Source organism: Lactuca serriola, chromosome 6 (assembly GCF_051521515.1).
Source record: "Lactuca serriola cultivar US96UC23 chromosome 6, Lser_US96UC23_V15, whole genome shotgun sequence".
Lineage (NCBI taxonomy): Eukaryota > Viridiplantae > Streptophyta > Magnoliopsida > Asterales > Asteraceae > Lactuca > Lactuca serriola.
This window is the reverse complement of record NC_136413.1, coordinates 175,716,201-175,732,732: the sequence shown is the minus strand read 5'-3', so window position 1 is coordinate 175,732,732 and position 16,532 is coordinate 175,716,201. Positions and strand designations below refer to the sequence as shown.

Below are 16,532 nucleotides of genomic sequence, written 5' to 3'. Positions count from 1 at the left end.
GCACTGCACCCGATGTGGTGACGGGTATGATTCTTTCCCTCTGATTTATTTTTATGATGTTATGATATTGATATGTGCCCTGTGTATATCTGTTTAAGATCGTTCCATGTGAACGGTATCCCAATTCAGGTATTGTTTGATTCGGGTGCTACCCGATCATTTGTCTCTCTTGCGCTTAGCAAGAAATTTCCTGAGTCTTCGGGCATGTTGGACTACCCTCTAGAGGTCGATATTGGAGACGACCGATCAGTGCGAGCATCAGAGGTCTACCGAGATTGTGTCTTGAGGCTGTTCGAGGAACGTTTCCTGGTAGACCTGGTTCCCATAACGTTGCGGGGGAACAAGGTTATTATAGGCGTGGATTAGTTGAGCCCCAATGGGGCAGTGATAGAGTGTGCACATCAAATGGTACAGATCAAGACCCCAAGTGGGGGAGAGTTGGTAGTTCAGGGCGAGAGGCCACGGCGAGGACCAGCTGTATGTTCAGCAGCAAGAGCCAGGCGCTACCTTCAGCACGGTTGCGTAGGGTATATCGCGTATGTTATGGACACCCGGGAGGCGGGTAAGGCAACAGTGGGCGATGTACCCGTGGTGCGGGAGTTTATGGATGTATTCCTCGAGGAGTTACCTGGGATACCTCCGGAAAGGTAGGTGGAGTTTAGGATCGACCTGGTGCCTGGCGCGACTCCGATAGCCAAGGCGCCGTATCGGTTGGCTCCTCCTGAGATGCAGGAGTTGTCTACACAGCTGCAGGAGCTGTTAGAAAAGGGATTCATTAGACCGAGCAGTTCACCCTGGGGAGCCCCGATTCTGTTTGTAAAGAAGAAGGATGAGTCGCATCGGATGTGTATAAACTACCGGGAGCTGAAGAAGGTAACGGTGAAGAACTGTTACCCACTCTAGAGGATCGATGACCTTTTCGACCAACTTCAGGGAGCATCTTGGTTCTCTAAGATTGATTTGCGGTCAGGGTATCATCAGAAGAGGGTCAGAGAGGAGGATGTGCAGAAGACTGCTTTTCGTACATGCTATGGTCATTATGAGTTTGTGGTGATGCCTTTCGGGCTCACCAATGCTCCTGCCACGTTCATGGATCTCATGAATCGCATGTGTCAGCCGATGTTGGATCGGTCAGTGACTGTTTTCATTGACGATATCTTGGTTTATTCCAAGACGCGAGAGCAGCATGAGGAGCACTGGCGTGAGGTTCTGAGTACTTTGAGGAGGGAGAGCTTATATGCTAAGTTCTCCAAGTGTGAGTTCTGGTTGCGTGAGGTGCAGTTTCTGGGGCACCTTGTCAACCAGGATAGGATATCAGTAGATCCGGCCAAGGCAGACGCCGTGATGAGATGGGAGGTCCCGAGGTCTCCATCCGAGATTCGGAGCTTCCTAGGATTGGCGGGCTACTATCGAAGATTTATTCAGGACTTCTCCAAGATAGCCGTACCTCTGACCACGTTGATGAGGAAAGCCGTGGTTTTTCGTTGGGAGCCCGAGCAGCAGGTCGCATTCGAGACGTTGAGACAGAGATTGTGCGAGGCACCAATCTTAGCCCTGCCAGAGGGCATGGAGGATTTTGTTGTGTATTGTGATGCATCCATCTCGGGTTTGGGCGTAGTGTTGATGCAAAGAAGGCATGTTATTGTTTACGCTTCGAGGCAGATGAAGCCTCACGAGGCGAATTACCCGACGCATGATTTGGAGTTGGGGGCTGTTGTGTTCGCCCTCAAGATTTGGCATCATTACCTCTATGGGGTTCGTTGTACCATTTACGCGGACCACAAGAGCCTAAGGTATCTCATGGACCAGCCGAATCTAAACATGAGGCAGCGTCCGTGGCTTTACGTGGTAAAGGATTATGATTGTGAGATCCTCTACCATCCGGTAAAAGCCAATGTGGTTGCTGACGCGCTTAGCCGCAAGGCAGCGCCGATCCGAGATATCTGCCTGAGGATGATAGTGGCGACTCCTCTTTTAGAGCAGATTCGGGAGGCCCAGCAGGAGGCTATGAAGGAGGAACATCGGAAGAGTGAGTAGATTGTGGGGTAGGTTTTCTCCTTCGACTATGATAGCCGAGGGTTGTTGACTCTTCACCGTAGGGTGTGGGTCCCTTATCATGGAGGCGTGCGCCAGGTTCTGATCGAGGAGGCGCACAAATCCCGGTTCTCCATTCATCCCGGGGCGACAAAGATGTATAGGGATCTTCGTCTGCACAATTGCTGGCCCTGCATGAAACGGGATATCGCTTGGTACGTGGAGCGGTGCTTGACCTGCAGGAAGATCAAGGCCGAGCACCAGAGGCCCCACGGCAAGATGCAGCCATTGGAGATTCCGTTCTGGAAATGGGAAGACATCACAATGGATTTTATCACCAAGCTTCCCAGGACCGCGCGGGGAGTGGATTCGATGTGGGTCATCGTCGATCGACTGACCAAGAGTGCCCACTTTATCCCGATTCAGGAGAGAATATCAGCCGATAAATTGGCCGATATCTACATAAGGGAGGTGGTGGCGCGGCACGGAGTGCCAGTTTCGGTGATTTCGGACAGAGACGTACGATTTACTTCTAGGTTCTGGAAGAAGTTCCATGACGAGCTGGGTACTCGTCTGCATTTTAGAACTGCTTTTCACCCTCCGACATATGGTCAAAGTGAGAGGACCATCCAGACTCTGGAGGATATGTTGCGGGCATGCGTGCTAGACTTCGGTGGTAGCTGGGATACCTATCTTCCTTTGGCTGAGTTCTCATACAACAACAGCTACCACGCGAGTATTGACCGTCCTCCTTTTGAGATGTTATACGGAAGGAGGTGCAGGACCCCGATATGTTGGGGTGAAGTAGGCAAGAGGGTCATGGGGAGCACCGAAGTGGTGCTCAAGATGACTGATATTCAGGTCGATGGTAGCCTGAATTACATTGAGCGACCAGTGGCAATCCTCGACCGGAAGTCGAGGGATCTGAGGAACAAGAGGGTGGAACTTGTGAATGTGCAATGGCAGCACCGGAAGGGTTCGGAGTGGACTTGGGAGCCGGTGAAGGAAATGATGGAGCATTACCCCGAGCTATTTCAGGATCGAGCAACAGACCTCGAGGACGAATTCTAAAATAAGCGGGGGAGATTTGTAGCACCTGGTTCCTGGTATGTATGGTTTATCTGAGTATTTTACTTTTTTAGCCTTGGACTCGGCGAGTTGTAGGTTAAACTCGCCAAGTAGGGACGGGATTTTTATCACGTTTAAGTTGGAGACTCGGCGAGTCCATATTCTGGACTCGACGAGGCCATCAGTCTGGAAGAAACCCTAATTTCAGGGGTTTGCACCCTATTTAAACCCCCTTTATGCGGCCCAAGTTAGCCTCCATCACCCTCAGAGCATCATATACCGAACCTTAACCCTCTCCTTGTGATTTGAAGTGATCTTGTGCTTGTTCCTTGGAGTTTGAAGAAGAGAAGGAAGGAAAGACCAAAAGAGAAGGTGAAAAGCAAGAATCTAGGACTTAATCTAGAGTTCATAGAGGTACATTTCGGATCTATTATGTTTCTATGCTCAAATCCCCATTAGAACACCATTAAGCTATCTTTGACCCATTTCCATGCTTGTCGGTGGTATAGGGATCATATTGGGCTGAATAGGTGCAAGATCTGGCTATGTTCGAGTCCCAGAAGCCTAGATCTAATACCTTTATGGGGCCATATTGCATGAAAGCCCTAGATCTACCACTTTTTGTGTGTTTTGAGCCTTAGAATTCCCATGGATGATTGTATACACGTAAAGTTGGAAATTTTACGTGTTAACCGAGTCCTAGGAACCCAGATCTATGAATGGAATGCACTAGATTCAAGCAGAATCGAGTGTAGAGAGATTGCATGGATGCGACTCGGCGAGTTATTCTTCGAACTCGGCGAGTCGAGTCGCGAGTCCCCAAATTTTTCCCCTTTTCGAGTAGGCGAGTAGAGCAGTGAGCCATAGGTGGACTCAGTGAGTCGGAAGCCAGAATCATCAATGGAGGGACTCGGCGAGTCAATGCCCTGACTCAGCGTGTCCAAGGCAATCTTCATAAAACTTAGCGAGTCGAGGATAGAACGTGTTCATCGGATGAAGATTAACTCGACGAGTTGTTCATACAACTCGGCGAGTTGGATGAAGTAGCATTGTGTATTCAGTTAGGAAGAGAACTCATTGAGTTAATGCCTAACTCGACGAGTAGAGACGGGAGTAAGGTCAATCGGCTGGATATGAACTCGGCGAGTTGGGTCAACTGGAAGTTGACTTTGACTTGACTTCGGTTTGGAATCGGTCAGGGGTAAAATCTTCATTTTACCCTGGGATTAGTATCAATGTCTGATTAAGTTTTTTTTGGGAATATAGTCGAGGGATCACCGGAGCAGCTGTCAGACATTTGCGGATCAGCTTTTCAGCAATCAGCGTTTTGAGGTGAGTTACCTTCCAATCAGGGTGGGTCTAAGGCCAGAATGCCGACCCACCAAGTAGGAGTATTTTAGAAGATGATTGTCTTCGTGATAATTATCTTGGTATGGATACGTGTTTGGTTAGGAAATATTTATGTATGATATGTTATGTGTATGATAGGGATAGTTTTTCCCTGACAATGGTCTTTAGGACCGAAGAGTACGTCAGTACTCGGATATGCCTGATTGTATGCTTATACCTTGTTGTTGTATGCTAGTAGTAGTAGGGGGTGGAATAGACCCCAGTTACCGGTTGAAAGATACCGATGATGATTACCGGTTGTAAGATACCGATGATGATTACTGGTTGAAAGATACCGAAGATGATTATCGGTTGAAAGATACGAATGGAATTCAATGGTATGTGGTATGATGGGGGAACTCGCTAAGCTTCATGCTTACAGTTTTAATTTTGGTTTCAAGTACCTCTTCGGCAAAGGGGAAAGAGCCGACGGCGTAGCGGCGCATCACACACATGATTTCCGCACTGGATTTTCTGGGATCCTACTCTGATTTTTCTTGTTTTCGATGATATCATTTTGAGACATGACCTTATGTTTTATAATTAATGTAACTTTGAAAATGTTTTAGTAACACGACTTATTACATGCTAAATTCTAAAAATGAAATTTTTGGTCTCGAAATTTTGGGATGTTACAGATAGCTAGAAATACATACCTTGTAGTTGATTTTGATTCCTTGAAACCTTGTGAGCCTAGCACCCCAAGTGTGATGCCTCAAATGGTTCACACAACACCAAATGCTTTGTAATGAATTTAGAGAGAATGCACACACTCTAAAAATCGGCCTAGCTCTCACTTCGCTTTTTGTGTAGCCGATTTTAGTGGAGAACATGTTCTTTATATAGTGTTGACATATCTAGGGTTACACCATGTAAACCCTAATGTGTCATGGCTCTTCATTTCCATGACCTATGGGTTTGTAACTCCCATGGAGCATCCTATTGGTTCAACCCAACTTGATAATCCATGAGCCTCTTAGCCCACAATACAAGTTATGGATGATTTACATAATCAACCCATATATTTATTTAGTTATCTTTTGATCACTTAATTAATTCTAAATTAATTCTTGACAAAACTAATTAAATAATACTATTAATATATTAGAACTTATAATATATTAATAAACCACAAGTGTTATTTTTCTCATTTAGTCTATCCAATTGCATGGTGCCATGCAACCCAAATGGAACATGCCGGGTCGGGTCAAGTACATACCAGAAATAGTTATGGACTTAGACACCTTATCTAACAGTCTCCGACTTGGATAAGTCTAATAACTATAACTGCAAGTATGAATTCAGGAACCGATCAGCAATCGTAGCTCTTTCAAGGTCTCTTGGAACTGAGAAGATAATGATACGCCATTTAAGATAAGTGATCATATAATCCTGTGTTCTAGATATCAGCCGAACAAATACATGGAACAATGTCTTACTTATTGACTAGCAGTTTGTTTCCTAATTTCCAATTTGTTTGACAAAGAACTTAATTGAACACATCAACATAGTTCTGACCGGGCCCGGTACATAGGTCAAAACAAAATCATCGAGGGGCCTAGATATCAGCTTCTAATCCAAGAAGGAATAGATAAACTTTGACTCATATGTTTTTTCTACTACTCATTGAATCATACACAAAGGCACGTTTTATAACATCGAGTTACCAATGCGTTTTCTTACAATCAATGCATAACCAACTCATAAGTAACAAATCATATCTCTAGGTTTGAAGACTTATATGATATTACCGTCTCACGATCACTCGAGATAAATTACATGAAGTGATTCCGGTGAGCGTGGGTTGAGTCCAATGCTCAAAACTTATGAGCACTCATGATTGTAGTAGCCATGTCCAACACCTTAGACCTCTCCAACCAATCATGACAGTCTTGATTCATACCTACTTCCGACAAATATGACCAACTGTGGAGGTTCGAATAATATGATATACCAAGCATAATTAATTTAGAAGTCAAAACATGCAAAAGAAATATAGTAAATAGTTGACAAGAGATAGCAACACTTTACTCATAAAACACCTTTTATTCATCATCTAATGTCAATTACACTTTACAAATTTCAAGGTTGTCTAACTACTAAATCTAATATCATCCTTCAGCGCTATGATCCGAGCATGCTGGAGATGCTTAACCCGAGTCAGTCCCTTTGTGAGGGGATCTGCTGGTTTCTCATCCGATGATACCCTCTTTGCCACGAGGATTCCTTCTTCTATTCGATGTATGATGAAATGGTATCTTCTGTCGATGTCTCTGGATCTCCCGTGATCCCTTGGTTCCTTGGCTAAGGCAACGACACTTTCACTATCACAGAAAATTTCCATTGGCTCCTTAATAGCTGGTACAACTCCAAGGTCTCCAATGAAGTTCTTCATCCATATCGCCTCCTTTGCTGGCTTGCTAGCTGCTATATACTATGATTCACAAGTTGAATCAGCCACTGTTTCTTGCTTGGAACTCTTCCAAGAAATTGCTCCCCCATTTAAGGTAAAGACCCAGCCTGACTGAGAGCGAAAATTATCCCTATCAGTCTGAAAGCTAGCATCACTATACCCTACAACTCTCAAGTCATCACTCCCACCGAGGGTAAGGACCTAGTCCTTAGTCCTCCGTAGGTACTTGACGATATATTCTTTACCATAGTCCAATGCGCCTTACCAGGGTTCCCCTGATACCTGCTAACCATGCTCAAGGAAAAGGCTACATCAGGTCGAGTACACGTCATAGCATACATGATATATCCTACAGCCGACACATAAGGTATTCGACTCATTTATGCTATCTCAACCTTAGTACTAGGGCTTTGTGTCTTACTCAATCTGGCGTTACTCTGGATGGGTAACTCTCCTTTCTTGGAGTCCTGCATGCCAAATCTATTTAACACCTTATCCAAGTAGGTACTCTGACTAAGTCCAATTAGTCTTTTACTCCGGTCTCTCAAGATCCTTATCCCTAGAATATAGGCAGCTTCTCCTAGGTCCTTTATAGACAAACACTTCCCAAGCTAGGACTTAACTTCCTGCAGAGTTGGGATGTCATTTCCTATGAGTAGTATGTCATCCACATACAATACCAAAAACCTAACTATACTCCCACTAGCCTTGATATATACACAAGATTCATCTTCACTCCTAGAAAGGCCAAATTCTTTGACCTTCTCATCAAAGCAAAGATTCCATCTGCAAGGTGCTTGCTTTAACCCATAAATGGATTTCTCAAGCTTACACACTCTATTAGGGTAATCTGTGTTGACAAAACCCTTTGGCTGACTCATGTAAACATCCTCAGCCAACTTTCCATTAAGGAAAGCGTTTTTGACATCCATTTGCCATATTTCATAGTCATGAAATGCGGCTATGGCTAACAGAACCCTAATAGACTTAATCTTGGCCTCTAGAGAAAAGGTCTCATCATAATCAACTCCCGGAGTTTGTGAGAAACCCTTTGCAACCAGTCGTGCTTTAAAAGTGTGTACATTATCATCCATGTCAGTCTTCTTCTTGAAGATTGATATGTGCATATTTAGTTCATATTAAGTACAGATTTTTATTCATGTATTAGCTAAATTATTGCATTTTATGGACAAAAGGTACTTAAAAATGTTTGAATTATATTTTCAGTCCAAAAATGAAGCTCGGAAGCAGAAGGAAGTAGGAGAAGCAGTTGAGAGATCGAGAATGGAACAAAGAAGAAAAACACCAAAAATAACACCTACTCGACGAGTAGGGTCGACTACTCGGCGAGTCTGATCGAAGAATCGAGAAGATAATGACTCGGGATCCCAGAGACTTATCACAATACGGGAACTGAGAGATGGACTCGACGAGTCGCCACCTGACTCGACGAGTCAATTCGTATATATAGAGATAACTCATCAGAACGATGGAGAGGAATTCTGGAACGATTCAGAAGAGTTTAGCTGCGATTGAGAAGGCAGAAAAACCCTAGAAGACGACGAGAGAAGCTAGAATTCAATCCCGAAGAATAATTGAGGCAAAATTTCATCATTCCACTTATTCTTTTGTTTTATCATTATGGTTAAACAATTTGACTTTGTTTGTTTGCTGTTATTTACTTCAAATATGAGCTAAAACCTTTAGACTTCTGTTTGGGGATACAAAGTTGACAATATGGTTTGATTGACTGGTAGGATTTATTCTAAGTTGGTGAATTTTTGTTATTTTAGCTTGCTAACGAACCTTGTGTGTGAATAATAATTAATTTTCTATTAATAGGAAGATAATTGATTATCATGAGCATCTATTGATTATTAACCTCATATGCTATGAGATCACTATGCCATATGTCTAGGATTAATGAATATGAAACTAGAATTAACAAGAGAATTGAGTAAATTCATGTGCAAGCTTGTGTAATGACCATCAACAAGAAGTTAATTAAAAGATTAAATTAGTTAACTATTGCAAGTCTAAATTAACCCGAATAATTCATCTAGTAAATCTAATTAAATTAGACAACTGGCCACTATTTAAGTTAGTTTATTTGGTAAGGATTAGTGTAGTGAATACGAATCTAATCATTTGAATCGGTAACCAACAGAAGAATTAATCCATTGCACCATTACCTTAAAATCAACCATAGAGTCAATTGAGTTGAACTAAACAGAAGTTCCTTCCCAATTATTGAATCTAGTTAAGTCTTTATTTTCTAGTTCTTAAATTAGTAACAGTTAGCAAGTTTCTAGTCTTGTAAAACTAGAGAAACCCCATTCTTATTTATTAATTTAGAAAAAAATAGTTTTTAATTTTAATTTGCCGTTCCCTGTGTTCGATACCCTACTTCTTCAACTATACCACAATTGATAGGTTCACTGCCTTTGTGTGCTAAATATATTAATAAAAGTAGGGATAAAACAAGTGCATTTTACACACATCAAGTTTTCAGCGCTGTTGCCGGGGAACGGTTTTAAATTAACATTAAATTCTAGTTTAATCGATCCTTTGTGTGGGATTTATCTTACACAAAGTTATTTAAGAAGCAATTCAGTAAGTAGAATTAGTTTTATTAAAATTTCGTTTTTAGAGTAACTAGAATTTTTTTTTTCTGTTTTTGCCTTGAACTCGCCGAGTGCACTCGTGCCGACTCGGCGAGTACATCGCTGTTTCAGTTTTAAAATTTTGTTTTATTTTTGTTCTTTTTACGCATTTTCTGTTTTTTTTACAATTGTTTCATGATCCGAGGATCTGATACACCTTTGGTCCCCCCTCTTGAAGACCCGTAATCCGCGCTAAGGAAGAGCAAGGGCAAAGCCGTTGGAGAATCCGCTTCTTCAAAGAACTCACCACTCAAAAACCTCAAGTCCGTTTTCAGCAAGAAGAGGAGCAGCAAATCCGTAGCATCCAGTGCCTCTTTGACTATCGAAGACCCAATTCAAGAAGATATCGAATACGAGACCGAGGAAGAAGAAGAACCCACATTCGAGCACGACTCCGAGTTTGAAGACGATTTAGTCATCACTATGGCTAATATCGATGAAGTCCCCATGGGGGAATGGAAGAAGAGGATGCGCGATGACACCGGCCCGGGACTTGTGCAGCCCGCAATTCCCGCGACCGCCACTTTCGAACTAAAAGGCCATATTATCGCTCAACTCAAGGAGATTCCTTTTTGTGGGAAGGATCACGAAGACGCCTACAAGCACTTGGACGAAGTGAATGATGTGGCCTACTACTTCAATGTACCGAATGTCCCCCGCGAGACCCAACTTCTTTGCATGCTCCCAGTCACGTTCAATGGAGCTGCAAAGGATTGGTTAAAGTCACTTCCTCCCGGATCAGTCACCACATGGGCCAAGATGAAAGAGGAGTTCATAGATCTCTTTTGTCCGCCCTCCAAAATAGCCAAGCTAAAGAAAGCAATCGCCAACTTCGAGCAACAGCCTGAAGAATCTCTTTATGAAGCATGGGAAAGGTACAAGAGTTTGCTTAGAAATTGCCCACATCACGACCTTAATAGCCAACAAGAGGTCTCCATTTTCTACGATGGAGTCAATGTCACCACAAGGCAATTGCTAGATTCTCAAGGTCCGCTCACGAAGAAGGCACCCCCGGTAATCAAGGAGCTAATTGAAGAATTCTCTAAGCACTCTAGAGAATACCACAATCCAAGAAACGAAGTAAGTCGGGGAGTAGTGAACGCGGAAAATGATAGCATAGCGGCAGTGACAGCTAAGCTTGATAGTCTTGATAGAAGAATGATAAAAATGGATCAAACAATCCATGCTATGAGGGTGGGATGTGAAAATTGTAGAGGGCCCCATCTCACCAAGGATTGTGATTTGGATGAGAATGGAAATAAGAAAGCTCAAGTCGTCTATTCAAGTGGCGATCGATACGACGAAAATTGGAGAAAACCTAAGAAAGAATGGCTCCCGTACGAAGAGTATAAGAAGGCTAAGGAGGAAAAATACAAGCAGAAGGAGAGGAGACTATATCAAAGAGAAGAACCGGTAGAAAAGAAAGCTGATTTGGAAGAAATGTTCACTAGATTCATAGCCGCGTTCAAAAAGAGACACAATGATCATGATGTTGCAATACATGAGACCAGAAACATGCTAAGGAATCAGCAGTCATCCATTCTCAACATTGAGAAACAGCTGGGACAGCTTGCACACCAAGTGAACGAAAGAAGACCAGGTCAACTTCCAAGTAATACCGAAACCAATCCGAGAAGGGAGAATGTGAGTGCAGTGACCTCCAGTAAAGAAAAAAATTTCACAGATTCACAGGGGATCTCCAAGAGGAAGATAGAAAGGGCAGAAGAGTCGGCTCCAGCAAAACCCGACCTGACTCGCCGAGTCCCTCTAATGGACTCGACGAGTCCATGCGCGAATGATAAAACTGTCAGTCCTTTAAAACCATATAATCCTCCTTTACCATACCCAATTAAATCCATGCCTGCAGAAAAAGTTGAGCATATAGAACCTTCATGAAGCATGTTAAAGCCTTACAAGTTAATGTGCCATTTGTGGAAACGATGCTCCAGACACCAAAATACTTCAACTTGCTAAAAGGTCTTTTCGCTGCTAGGAAAGATTTGGCTGAAGTCGCGGAGATACTATTGAGTGAGCTACCCGAAAAGAAAGGCGATCCGGGGAATATTATAATTCCGTGCCAGTTTGATAATGAAGTTGTCACCCAAGCATTGACCAACTCGGGTTCAAGCATCAATCTGATGCCTTTCACTTTCTTTAAGAGGTTGAATTTACCGGAGCCAAGACCGGTAAATATGAAGATCCGTTTGGCAGACAAGACAATAATTCATCCACATGGCGTTTGTGAGGACCTCCGTATTAAAGTTGACAAGTTTATATTTCTGGTAGACTTTGTGGTGGTTGACATGGAAGAAGACCCCAAAATCCCAATCATTTTGGGGAGATCATTTTTAAACACCGCATGTGCCTTAATTGATGTATGTGAGTCTACATTAACATTGAGGGTGGGTGATGAGTCCGTAATATCTAAAGCTTTACCAGAAGCCAAGCAAAAAGAGGAAAGAAAAGAAAACATCTCATTTATCCATTTGGATGATGAGATATTACAAAAAGAACTTGAACTTTTGCAAAAAGAAGATCCAACCAAGTTTCTGCTACATTCTGGAGAGGATGCAGATGTTAACAAGGACTTGGAGGAGTTACAAAAGCTACTGGAAGAAGCCGACTCAGAAAACACCCAAGAAATGGTGGAATACGATCAGACTCGCCGAGTCACTTTACTGGACTCGACGAGTCCAGTCGAATTTGATAATAACTTGGACGGTTTGGATCTGCTGGTTGCTAGTCCTCTGTATAATCTGGATTTGGAAATTTTTCCTCATTCTTTAGGAGAACAAACAGAGAAGGAAGACATGGATACGGAAGTTCAACACGCCTATATAGCATGTCTTAATGCAATTACACTTGAAGATGGGGTGAGCACAGAGAAAGAAGAGGAGGCAAAAGAAGAGGGTGGAAGCTGATCAACCATTCATTACCAAACCTAGAGCACGCACCTTCACAAAATACGAAGTAATTCAGTTTGAAGGAAAAGAAGTGCAAAAGAAGGTGAAAACGCATGGGGTAAAGAAGAAAAAGAGGAGAATGGAAGCCCAAACAGCTGAGGATGATGCTGTGAAAAAAAAGAGAGAGGAAGCAAAACGGGCTTACAAAAAGAAGATTCACGCTTACAAAACGAAGTACAAACCACAAAAGACTAGGCGTGCATTCCCGATGCTGGAAGATGACGAGACGTAGACGGGAAGGAGTCCAGCTAACGACTCCTTAAAAAGAAGCGCTTGGCGGGAGGCAACCCATTATTTAGAGTTTGCTTTCTTTTAATTTTTTTTAGTTTTGTTTGAAAATTTCCTTCGTTTTTAGACTTTTAATTCTCCAATGCATCGGATATGTCTGCTTGAGAGTGCGTATGGACTAAGTGTGGGGTGAAATAAAATTTTCTTTTCTTAATAAATGACAAAAAATTTATAAATTATGAATTTTTGCAAGAGACTCGCCGAGTCTGACCGTGACTCGACGAGACCATATAGATTTCAGAAAAAAAAAATTGATATCGCGACTAGACTCGCCGAGTCTGACCCCGACTCGACGAGTCGGTATTATTTACAAAAAAACAAATAATATTGAAATTACTTTTACAACCGGTAACTAGCGTTTTAACCCTAATGAATCAGTTTCTTTTTCACACACACTCGCCGTGCGCCTCTCCCTCAATTCTCTCTCAAGCATTGAAGTGTTCCTCTTCCATTATTCTTCAAAATTTTCAAGTTTCATCACAAAAGGTAACGAATTTCTTCCTCTTTTCTGTTAAAAGTATGATTTTAAGGCTATCTATAATGGAAATTGCATAGAAAGAACCGATTTTGAAAAATATTAGATTTCTAGGGTTTCGATTTGTCAAAAATTATGATGTTTTGCATGTTTATTCTTGTCTAAAAACCGTATATACATGTGTCTAGACAAAACCCTTGAAGAAATTTTGAGATTTCCTGGTCCAATTTAGACCGACCCACCGACTGACTCGTGCAGTTCTTGCGACTCGCCGAGTCGTACATGGACTCGACGAGTCGAGTCAGGAAACATGTGCATGACGTTTTTTTTAATTATACTCTATGTTTCTGGGTTTTGTATCTTTGTTTTGCAGAAAGAATGTTCAGCAGGGGGCAAAGTTCTGGGGGACACCAAGGGGACTTTCCTTGGTTAAATTTCCCACAAATTGAGTCCGCTTCAACAATGCGGATGTGGAAGAAGAAGTTAGCCGACATAAGGAAGAAGGAAATATACGTGCCCAATAGGATAGATTGGGATTGGTTGCATAGAGTACGCTATGAAGAGGAGTTAGCTCCGTATCTTTTACGTTTACCTACGAAGGAGAAACAATGATTTGTGATGGGTGGAGTCGGGTCTTTCGAATTCAAGAGCCGGTGTATTTGGAGCTATGCCTAGAGTTCTTCTCCACAGTATCTTTCACGGGGGGAGTGGATTGTAATCACCCAACAAGTTTTAGTTTCTGTCTTGGGGGTGAATTTCATCAATGTTCCGTGCTCGACCTTGCCTGTCGATTGGGAATTTATGACCAGCCCTTGGTCTCAACAGCTATTTTCGGGCCTTTATGGAGCAATCCCACATGGTGTTTCCTGATGGAGTTACTAGCACGGGGTGGTGGAACACGATTGGCAACAAAGTTTATATTCCAAAATCGGCACAAGAGGGGAACATCCGATCGCCTACACACCGCCTTATTCATCGTCTCATTTCATCCACTATTAACCAAAGGAAGGATGATGACAAGGTTTCTAACCTTGATGTCTTCTATTTATGGAGCATTATCACACCCGACATTTTTTGCAATATTCCATGGTGTTTGGCTTCATATCTATCGGAGGGTGCGGTTAAGGATCGCAAAACTTCTCGAATCAACGGTGGTATGTTTGTCACCCGGCTAGCCAACTTGTTTGGGTTGATGAACCGTGGTGCATAGAACTTTATGACGATGATTCCTACGCCTCCATTCAATCCAATTCTTTTCCGGTGGGCCAGGATTATTGAAGACTGTGGTGGTGGTCATTATGCTATCCCGCATGATGATCCGATAGTTGGTCCCGAAGCACCGAGAAGGAGGGTCCGTTCGAGGAGGGAGCGGGATGTGGAGGAAGAGCCGCCGGTGATTCCGGTTGATAATGAAGAGGTACCAATGGATTGGTACAATGTGGAGATGAGGCGGCTACAAGATCAAATGGCGCGGGGCATTAATTTTAGCAATCGATCACATATCCGGCTTTTCGATCACTTCAACATACCGCATATTGATGGCGGTAACTTTCCGTACATTCCATCGTGGGACGAGGTGATTAGTACAAGAAGGGTGGTGCGGGAGGAAGTGGAACAGCAGCAGATCATGACGAGGAGAAGGATTGATTTCTTTGCATTTTTATTGAACAATTTTCAATTTTTATTTTTTTATGTTTTGTGTTTTTGGTTTGTTTGAATGTGTTAAGACTTTTTACTGTTTTGTTTAATGTGTGTTTGCTTGATTATTTTTCAGAATTGAATTAAGAATGCTTGCATAGGAGGGTTAAAGTTATAAAAGGGTTATAAGAGTGATAGAGAGTCAAGAAAGGGAAGAATTAGAGTCAAAGTATCGAGTCCGGTCCTTAGGGACATGAGCTAGTGAGTCCAGAAGTGAGGAGAAAGTTTTGAAGATTTATTGGAGGCTGGAACAAATGTAGAATTCCAATTTTTTTTTTCGTCCAGCGGTCTACTCGTCGAGTGCACTAAACTGACTCGACGAGTCGCCTTGTATTCTCACACATATGAAGATGTCCGCGCTTATACTCGATGAGTAACATATATGACTCGACGATTCATTCATTTTTAGCCGAAAGGGACTGCTGATTTGATGCTGATAAGAGTACTACTTGACCATTTATTCTTCCTATATTGATTCCTGAAGATCTTACACTGTTTTTCCGCGTATTTGGAGCGACCCAAATGAGATTTTGACACCCAAGACATGGATGAGATGTTACCATGTCTAAAGTCAATTGAAGTTGGAGCTAAAATGAAAGTGACCAACCTATCGACTGCTACCCCAGGGGAGTTTGTTCCAATTCTCTCTTTATATTTGCATTTTTTTTTGTATAATATGCAATGAAGGCATTGCATAAAATAAGTGTGGGGTAGGGGGTTGGTTACATATTAGAAAATTTAGAATCTTAATTTAGACTAATTTTAAAAATTTGTTGCATACTAAAAAATATTACTTATGATTTAATTTAGAAAATTTCAGTAAAAGTAAAATTAGGATTCCATGTTAGAATTGTGTTGATAATTGCATGAAAACCCAAATGTTTAGTTGAGCCTATATACGTTCTAGTGCATTTGTGGATTCCTTGTTCTAGTGAAATCATGGGACATAAACACGACCTTGCTCAGCCCGAGGGATGCAATATTTTTAGCAGCCTAAACCTGAAATGTATCTAGGAAGATTGTTATCGTTAGCCAATAAAGGTTGAGATTGAGCGCCCCTGCTTAAGCATGTAGGGATTTGAGTGAAAAAAGTGAGGTACATGTAAAAAAGAGAGAGAGAGAATTACAAGAAAAGTTGTAAGAATTTTGGAGCATCAAAGTCAAAAATGAAATTAGAAGATCAAAATTCCAAGAAGTTCAAAAAAATTGAAGATACCAAGAAATCAAAACAATAAAGGTGGTGAATTCAAAGAGATCAAAGATAAAATTATCAAGGAATTGAAGAATTCGGAAAAAGCTCCATAATGGTATCGAAAAGTGTAATTCTAGATTATGTATGCTTGGGTTCCTCAATTAAAAATACCTTGAGGGTAAGAGGTTTTCTGCGGATGGATTCGGAGGGTTGCATAAAATAAGCATAGTTCGGGATGAGTGGGCAAGTGTTTATGAGGATTGTGAGTATTTGGAGTATGGGAGGTCCTTAGGAAAAATTTTATACACAAATGCATGCGTTGCGGTCTTGGCATAATGGCTGGGTTAGA

At 42.1% G+C, this 16,532-nt stretch overlaps 1 protein-coding gene and 1 non-coding gene across 2 annotated transcripts; one reads left to right on the top strand and one right to left on the bottom strand.

The window, feature by feature from the left end:
* Nucleotides 1-10,374: 10,374 nt before the first annotated feature.
* LOC145060843 (small nucleolar RNA R71) lies at nucleotides 10,375-10,481 on the bottom strand. The gene has a single exon (XR_013687025.1). It is a non-coding gene; the product is annotated as a small nucleolar RNA R71 (small nucleolar RNA).
* A 978-nt stretch (nucleotides 10,482-11,459) lies between these two features.
* On the top strand, nucleotides 11,460-12,488 carry LOC145060427 (uncharacterized). The gene is made up of 2 exons (XM_079008096.1): nucleotides 11,460-11,973; nucleotides 12,355-12,488. Exons 1-2 carry the CDS (start codon nucleotides 11,460-11,462, stop codon nucleotides 12,486-12,488), a joined length of 648 nt encoding a protein of 215 aa, XP_078864222.1.
* Nucleotides 12,489-16,532: the final 4,044 nt, after the last annotated feature.

What these genes read in the sequence shown, in the direction of transcription:
- LOC145060427 (XM_079008096.1), top strand. Translation starts at nt 11,460, where the DNA reads ATGAAGCATGTTAAAGCCTTACAAGTTAATGTGCCATTTGTGGAAACG. An exon ending in TACATTAACATTGAGGGTGG is followed by an intron (nt 11,974 to 12,354) that starts GTGATGAGTCCG and finishes CTCATTCTTTAG; the next exon opens with GAGAACAAACAGAGAAGGAA.